Here is a 9,097-nt window from a genome sequence, read left to right on the forward strand (position 1 = left end):
TGTGGTTTATATCTTTTTTTTTCTCAGTTTCTGCTTTGGCGACTTGTTACTGGTTTTCCCATTGTACATCACATATTTTGACCTGCAGTTATTTTCTGGCACAAAGTTTAAATCCTAAACGTTTTGCTTTGATTTTTTAACTGAAGCTGCTTCCTTTCACACAATTCAGTTCAAAGAATGGAAAGATTATGTTAAAAATTGATTGATGAAAGCATAAATTAGGAGGAGCGTGGGGATCAGAAATGAAGACAAAGGTTGCAGACGGAAACAAAGCAGGACAGATCTTTATAGACTTTGAGGTTCACCTTCTTTTAAAGGGCTGATCCGTTGCTTCAAGTGCACACACTTTTACAGCCGTGCCTTCTGGGTAGGTTATGACTGAAAGGACAGCAGACGCAGAGGGAAAAAAAGGACAAACTTAAGAGCAAATGCATGGAACAGACTAAACAGTGTGGTCCCACTGTTTCATCGCTGAGTGTATCAGTTTATTTGATAAAAACTCCCACCTTCAGACTCAATTCCTTTGGGTGGAGTTTAGCCTTCTTTTCAGGGAGCTTCCATGAAGAGGAAGTGGGAAGAAGATGAGTGACTGGATGAATAAGGAGCGCAAAAGGATTACAAAGACTCTAAATCAGTGGAGAAAGACATGAGAAGTTCAACCTTTCATAAAGAGCAAAGCTTATGAAAGCAGATAGCTCTGAAATGTGAGTGTGTGACCACTCTGTGGCCTCCAGGTGTGTGTATGTGGGTGTGTAAAACTCAAAGTCAAAGGGCAGATTTTGGTTGCAACCACACCCGGCCTTCGAGGGAGAGGATATCTGCGCTTTCAGATGAACACAACCGGCGCTGTGTATCCGACGAATGCGTGTGTGTGTTTGTGTGTGTGAGGCGCAGCTGTGCTGTCATTTGGTGCTGACAGAGCCAGCGAGGATCCTTGAACTGGAAAGATGAGAACGTCCTCTAGAAGGCTTCATAAAAATGTCTCATTGTCCCTGCTGACCCGGCACACATAGCGGAATACCGCGGCCTGGATTGTTGCGCTCCGTGTTTACGGCATATGGGAATCTGGCATTCCTAACCCCTCCGAGTCGAACGTGCATCGCTAGGGAATCTGCTCGGAGGAAAAACCAAACAGAAAATCAAAAGAGGAAACATTTCTTTTCCTCTTGGCACGAGAGACCAACACCTTTCCCTGATTGTCCTGGCAAGATGAGATAATTCCCACTTTTCCTCATTAATTTAGTGGGAAGAGCAGCAATTAGCAGAGAATAGTGAAGAGGAGGAGCAGCAAGGAAAGAAAGATGGAAAGACAGGTAAATAAAAAAGAAGAGTAGAAAGAATGTGGCTGAAGAGGCGGTAATTAATGAACCTGCTATAATTATTCAGGCCTGTTTACGCCAACTTTGGAAAGCACACAGACTCCGGCTGAATTAAGAATTCAAAACGCTGTCCAAATGTGCCCACTGAAGTGTTCTTTCTCTGAAACCAGAATGCTTCATGACAGACTAGGTTTTCAAATCAGTTTTTGCAATTGTCAATTCCAAAAGGAAGAGTTTTATCTGACTAACATGGACAACTGCTAAGAAATCCTCTGAATTGAAGACTGAAATCTTCCGAAGTGCATTTCTGATCAATGTTAAACATCAAATACCAAAACTAAGAGCACCAGAAATCTGCAAATGGGAACATGTGGCACCTTGCCAAAGAAATCAATTACAAACTATGTTTTAACAGTTTTATGTGACAGACTAATTATTGTTCAATGGAAGAGAAGTTCAAAATTAAGAAATTCAAAATTTGTCTTTGTGACAAATGATGTGAGCATCATCTTTCAGGTCTTACCTTAGATCTCAATCAGATTTGACTGGCCATTTTAACACATCCCAGATCTTTTTCAAAAAAGCTTCTTAGAATTTTCTGATATTGGTGTCTGGCTCTCAATGGAGCAGGCGATAGAATTTCACTGACAGTCGACATTCAGACCAGTTATGGCCACAAGATACAGATAGCATGTTAGACTGCTGGACAGTCTAAGATGCAGAGAATAAGACTGCAGATACGACCAGCTGAAAATTAGCTTCCTTCACAGGGTGACCGGACTCAACCGATGGGATTGGATGAAGAATCTGGAGTAAAGTTGCTGAAGTAAAGCCTGAAGAGCTAAACATGTAGCTCCCCTCTAAAACTATCCTATAACAACCTATTTTAATGGTTCAAAAAGCAAATATACCTTTGGAAACCTTAGCATTGTAGAGGCTAACATCCATGGTATTTCTTAGCTCCATTTTTGATGACAAATCCAATCAATGCCAAAAGAAATTAATGGTGCACAAGGATTGGCTGGTTTTCAAGTAGTGTTGCTTCTAGGTATTTCAGCTTCCCAAACTGCATTTTCTTGCCATCGCGCTAAGAAAAAAAAAATCTCTGAATAGACAAGTTTTCAGTAACTTGTAGTTACTGAAACTCCAAGTTTCAAAACAATTTGCAATTAGATGAATTAAGAAAAACTGAACCATGGATAGGCAGGAGTCTACTGTACATCTGAAAAAGCTACAGTTTATATTTGACTTTATTAGCTATTAGAATGAACATCAGTGGTGACTCAAAAATGTGACTTGAAGAAAACTCTTGAGTCAATTTAAGATCCTTGACGAGAGAAGAAAAAAAAACAAAACAAAACTTAACCAAAGGAGGTAATTGTGCTTATTAGAGGGCACATTCAGCGGGAGGATGGAGAAAAGAAGGGGGAGAGGGAGTCATGATGGGGGACAAACCAAGGTGGAAGTTAGACGATGCTAAATTTGGCAAAAGGAGAAGACTTATGTGTGTGTGTACATCGGAAGACTTGCTGAATCGGCTGAGGTTCCAGTTTCACGCCTCTGAGTTTGACAGAGAGAGAGAGAGAGAGGGAGAGAGAGAGAGAGAGAGAAAGAGGAGGGGAGAGAGGAGAGGGGAAGACGGTCCCTAGCCAGTAATGTTCCCTAAAGGTGAACGGATGGGAGGAATACGGGAGGTGAAGGCGACAATGTCGAGGAAGGCAAAGTAAATGTACCTTTAGTTTATGGGACGAGCACAACCTTTTCCTGATGTCCTCATCAGCATCCACTGATTACAATTACATGTTGTAGCTCTGCAAATTAGGCTGTTAGCTGCAAGGATTTGTATTGATTTTTCTACGTTTCAGTCAGTCTTTAATTAGCATCAGGGGTGAAAGTAGTTTTAAATTCTTGGGGGTACTAGCTATTGAATTGATACAAAATGGAGCTGTATTTCCCTCAACCCACTGGCTGCAATGTTGACACCATGAGATGCCATGAGACCTAAATTCTGAACATCATGGCATGGAGTGCATCCCAGTTTTCCATGTCTGGCATATAACTATTCATTTTAGCTTTTAAACTGGTTATATTGATCCTGTTTCCAGACAGAGGGATAATCAGTAGCATCATGACCTGTTTGTTCTGAAGATCCTGCAGCTTCCACTTCGTCTTCCTAACATGGCGCCTCCTCACTCTGACTCTCATACTGACAGGAGGAACCACAGAGCTCTGTAGTTAAAAGCACATCTTCTGAAGCTGGGATATTTTTCCTCCAACAGGTTCCGCAAGAATCACCTCAAATCAGACGTTGGACTGGATTTTATTTCAGTGTCATTTGTGAACGTTTGAGCCTCATTTTCAACAGTGGAGCTATAAAGGTTGAAAAAGGTTATTATTTTGGAGAAAATAAAAGGTTATTATTTTGGAGAAAGTCTGAGATGCCAGAGCTCAGACTCTGGCATCTTGCTCAAAGCAAGATGCCAGAGTAATAAAACTTTTTTTAATTAGACAATTAATTTAATTTCACATAATTATCATGGTAGAAGCCTTTTGTTTGTTAAATACTTAATCAAACATATTTACCGTGTTTGATGTTTGTTGAGAATGACGTTTACTCACAGACGAACGAGATAATTAGTCCAAGTTTGTCATTTATTGAACATTCAGGAAACTACAGCAGTTGTGATGCGCCACAGCAAAGGTAAACAAAGGTAAAATAGCCCGAACAGGTGATCAACTCAAAACCACTCGCACCTTCTTACTCTCTCTCTGTCTTTGTCATTTAAGCACACCCGTTGCCGCGGCAACCGCCTGCGCTCCGCAAGCTGAGCACGTTACTTGAAAACATTTAGTCCGTTAAGATATTAGGTTTTCAGGCTTGATATTTATTTTTGCGATTATTACAAACCCTGAACACAGCGGTGGTTGATTAGTTAATTTTAAACTCCTGCTCTGCTATTTTGGTAACCGGAACGCACAGAATTGCGCAACACCTTGTTGAAACTATAATTACTGAGATTATTATTTTTGTTGGGTCATTCATTTTAACACTTTTTTAATTTATTTTTTGTGGTTGTTGCGGTTGTTCTTTCATAAAGTTACGAACGTTTTGGTAAGGAGTCAGAGGAGGACGTGCTGGTCTCAGCACCCCGGCGGCGTTCAGTTTGTCACCTAATGCCGAAATCAACTCAAAACTTTCCGCGATCGACGTGTTGCACCGCTGCTCTAGCAAAGCACGAATAGCTCAGAAACAATATGAAATGGGAAAAAAGCTATTTATTAACTGATTATCTCCAAAGAGGACTCTTTAACCATAAAGTATGATCTCTGTTTGAACTTATTCCCTTTAAACCCTAAAAATAACCTTTGTGCTGACCAGTCAAAACAAACAGAAAGCAATTTGCATGTGTGTGTCTGTTTCCTGGTCATGCCTTTCTATACACACCTGTGAAATGCTACCTGACTCTTAGCATGCAAAGCGTTTCTATTTATCTTCTCATACATAGGATGTGCGTGCGTGTGTCTAATTTGTCTGCAATTTGTCTTTGTTGCATTTGAGCTTCAACACCCATCTCGCTGAGCAAAAAAGACAAGTTTATGTGTCAGCGGGAAGGTGTGCGCTAATGGACGTCTAAATGCTGCTGATGTTACGTTGCGTAGTTTAAGGGCCCTCAGGTCTCCTTACACCAATATTGGCTGGAAAGAAGTGGGGAGGGGATGTGATTTCTGCAAATCGCTTTGACAAGGACACTCATGCCTAGAGCGGGCGTCCTCTTTCGCCTCATCGAACACGCGCACACACACATACACACACATGCACACACGTTATTACAACATCCACACCTCAGCAGAATCGCAAGGGGAACAGTTGACTTGGTGGTGGGTAGTTTTGAACAAAATGTGCTTAAATACATTTAAAGAAACTACTTGAGAAAATACATTTCCAACATGTCTATACATTTCTTAACTATAAATGGATATGGATGTCATTAATTACAGGTCTTTTATGGTTTACTGGACCATACATGTCCAGGATGGGTCAATTGGGTAACACTTCATTTGACTGGTTGTGAGTAAGACTGTCATGACACTGTCATAAACATGACATAACACCTGTCATGAACATGAGTAAGTCTTCATGAATATCTATGACTGTTGTCATAAAGTGTCATTTGGTAAATCATGACACTTTTAAATACAAAGTTGACATTACTCAAAATGTCTTTGTTATGACAATTTGTCATTAGCCAGGAAATCATGATCTGACATAAATTAGTTATAAAAGTATTACTGATTAAACTAAAAAATTATGTAGCTTTATGTTATTAAAGTTAAAGTTTAATCAGTAATACTTTTATAACAAATTTATGTCAGATTGTGATTTTTTGGTTAATGTCAAGTTGTCATAATGAAAACATTTTGAATAATGTCAACTTTGTATTAAAAGTGTCATTATTTACCGAATGACCCTTTATGACAATAGTCATAAATATTCATGAAGACTTACTCATGTTCATGACAGGTGTTATGTCATGTTTATGACAGTGTCATGACAGTCTTATTCACAACCCGTCAAATAAAGCGTTACCGTCAATTGTACCACAAACTTCATTGCATATTTAATCTTTCTTAGTTGAGTCAATTTAAATTGGTTAGCTTCTTGTCAAGGATGTGACTTTTAACCACAGCCCTACAATTTGTGGAGGGGTCAGGACAAGAGGAGGGTACTCCAGATGTAATCTAACAGTAGTTGTGCCATTTGAGTATAAGTAGAAGTCTGTGGCCCTTAGGTGAAATAAAATGGGTGAGGATGTTCATGAAGAATCCAAGAACCAAGCCTTCATTGATCTGAAAACTGCTGGAGCACTAGATGCCCATAGTGCTGGCCAAGAAAACAGACATGGCTAAGATCAAGGGACTTGATCTCATGAACAAGACGATTGACTGAAAGGGAAAAGGTGAAGATTTCAGATCTAAGAATACAATACCAGGTTTTGAGGTAATATTAGACCACAACCTTTTTCAAAGCCTTTAGGCCAGGGGTGGGCAATCCTGGTCCTGGAGGGCCAGTGTCCTGCAACTCTAAGATGTCACCCTGGTCCAACACACTTGAATCCAACAGCTGAATCACCTCCTAAGTGCAGTGAAGTTCTCCTGAGTCCTACTAACTACCTCATTTTTTGACTCAGTTGTGTTGAAGTAGAGATACATCTAAAAGTTGCAGGAGACCAGCCCTCGAGGCCTGGAGTTGCCCACCCCTGCTTTAGACCTTCCCTAAAAGCTGGGTCTGTCTTAGGAAACCAACCAGTTTATTGGAACTCAAACATTCTCCAAGAAGAGCGTTCAAAAATCCAGTCAGAATTATGCTGGATGTCATGGTAACGGGAATGATGATGGTGGGAGTTTGTCCTGTAATTGTGTCCTTGGGGAAGAAACTTAGCTGCCTTGCCCTTGTATGGTGGACAGAAGGCCTGGTCGTGCCAGTGCATGGCAGCAATCTGACAGACCATCAGTGTGTGAGTGTATGTGTGAATGGGTAAATGACTGAAACGCTTTAGAATCCTCTAGTCTAGATAAAGTGCTATACAAGTACAGGCCACTTACTATTTATCATGTGGTTGAGGTGCAACTTACTAAACTCCTGCTAACTAGAACTATCCATAGAGGAAAAGATTGTTAGCCTGGCTTTTTGGGTTGTCCATCAGTTCTCCTGACCAAACCAAAGCGCCTGACATCGAGTCTTACCTCAAAGTCGTTGGCCTTGTTGTAGTGCATGTTGAGAGCCCTGAAGAGTTCTGCGTCCCGGCTCACCGTCAGGTCTTCAGCCACGGTTATGCCCTCATTGATGGCCTGACGGGCAAACTTCTCCATCTGGATATAGTAGAACTCTCTAAAGTTGCTGAACCACTTGATCAGCTGGGAGGTGATGCACCGATTGAACTGGGAGATAAAAAAAAAAAGAAGAATGTTTACGATTTAATCAAATACATCAAGAAAATTTGGGAAAGGTGGCCTTTCCCAAAAATACTCATCAAAATTAAAAATATTCTCTGTAACTGCGGTCGAGGACCTCACTAGCCAGGCTTAAATACTTAAATACTATTAATAGGCTGGCTTATGCCTATGAACCAAATTTAAATAAAACTATCCAATGTTTTCTGCTGTATCATGTATCACATCATAACCCGATGTTTGCTTTTGTCCTCGTTTGCATGACAGCATGCCTTCATCTGAGCTGCTGAATGACTGCTTGCATTGATTATGGCAATCCATGAACTTGGGAATTTGCTTTTTGTCTGGCAACGTGGATTTTCCATGCAAATAATTTTCTTGTTTCGCAGTATGAAAAAAACCCCAACTCAAACATGTAACTAAATATTTTATTTATATATTTTTCTGAGTGTTGTTACATCTTTCTATGGGAAAGATGTAACAAGAGCCTATCACTGGCACCATAGCTCCACCACAGCAACTGCTCGGAGCCAACTATGACGATTGTAGTCATCCACCACCACGCCTAACAGTAAGCATGAAACATTAAGTTTAACATCTAACATACTCTATGAGGCCTGCAAAGTTTAAGATGGAGCTTTTTTTTTAATCTCTGAGTGTTTTCTGGTTCAGTGAATTTTCTCTCCTCTCCTGGGAGGACTAGCAATTGTCTCAAATGGCTTTCATGTGTCTTACTGAAAAGTAACAGAGTTTATTGTTTTGAAATGTTCATATAAGTCTTGTCAGATTCATGGGCCACAACATTTTCTTCTCTACCAACATTGCTGGGTTCAAATCCCAATCTGAAGTCTATCCATGTCCATGGATAGTCCATGTTCTCCCCTGAGATATGTGGCTTCTCTCTAGTACTTCCTCCCACAGTCCAAAAACATGACTGTTAGCTCCAGTCAGTTTGCCCTAACCCTAACACTGCATGGTCATTTGTCCTGTGACAGACTTTCAGGAGTTGTGTTTGGCCCTTTAGTTCAAGCGAAAGGAACTCTAAAGGCTGCAGCATACCAGTCATCTTGGTCTCTTCATGTTCCCACATGACTAATCACTGAGTGCAGAAATAAGGTCCATTATAAGAACCAAAGATGAGCAAAAGGTGTGTTCACACCAGGAAAGTCCTTTGGTCTGCTCATTTTGTCAAGACCAAAAAGCAGACTTTATTTTCTGCGTTTGCTTTCACATTATGCTTTTTGGAAATGAACAAAGCCACATGTAAGACAATCATTGCTCCCATTGGAAAGAAATGACGGGAGGGACAGAGTGTAAAATGTCTAAATATCTAATTTATCACATTTTATAAAGCTCATTCGAGGGTTATTCTAGTAAGAGAAGTTGGGGCTTCATTTTGGCTTCATTATGTTGCTTAGATGTTTTTAATTCTGTAGAAAAGCTGCCATAAAGACAGAGAGAAAACAAACTGCTGACCAGCAGTCTCCAGAAAGAAGAGACACGGAGGAACACAGACTAAACTGCAAGGACTGAAGACTTTAATGCTACAGACTTCCACTATCTCCACTACTCAGATAAAACAGGAACGTACTTTTTATAAGAAAAAAAAATTAAAGATTTTGTCAAGATTTGGTTCCATTTTTTTGTTGTTGTTTTAGATCATTTAAATTAGTTCACATCAACTGTTAATTACTGGGCAGGCGTTTGACAACATTTTAGCCTTAAGTAGAAGCAAAATGTGTAGAAAAACAAACAGTGAAAATACATGTGTGCGTTTGTGTGTGTGTGCGTGTGCCTGTGTGTGTGTGTGCGTGTGCGTGGGGGTG

The 9,097-nt window shown here is 40.3% G+C and overlaps 1 protein-coding gene across 1 annotated transcript in view; it reads right to left on the reverse strand.

The window, feature by feature from the left end:
* LOC103148707 (prospero homeobox protein 1-like) overlaps positions 1 to 9,097 on the reverse strand; it is a 49,147-nt gene that overhangs the window by 21,521 nt on the left and 18,529 nt on the right. Inside the window, exon 7 of the mRNA XM_007567597.2 lies at positions 7,065 to 7,259. Within this exon, the coding sequence (XP_007567659.1) occupies positions 7,065 to 7,259 (195 nt within the window). The remainder of the gene's footprint in view (positions 1 to 7,064; positions 7,260 to 9,097) is intronic.

This window comes from Poecilia formosa, unplaced genomic scaffold (genome assembly GCF_000485575.1).
Source record: "Poecilia formosa unplaced genomic scaffold, Poecilia_formosa-5.1.2 Scaffold210, whole genome shotgun sequence".
NCBI classification, from domain to species: Eukaryota; Metazoa; Chordata; class Actinopteri; order Cyprinodontiformes; family Poeciliidae; genus Poecilia; species Poecilia formosa.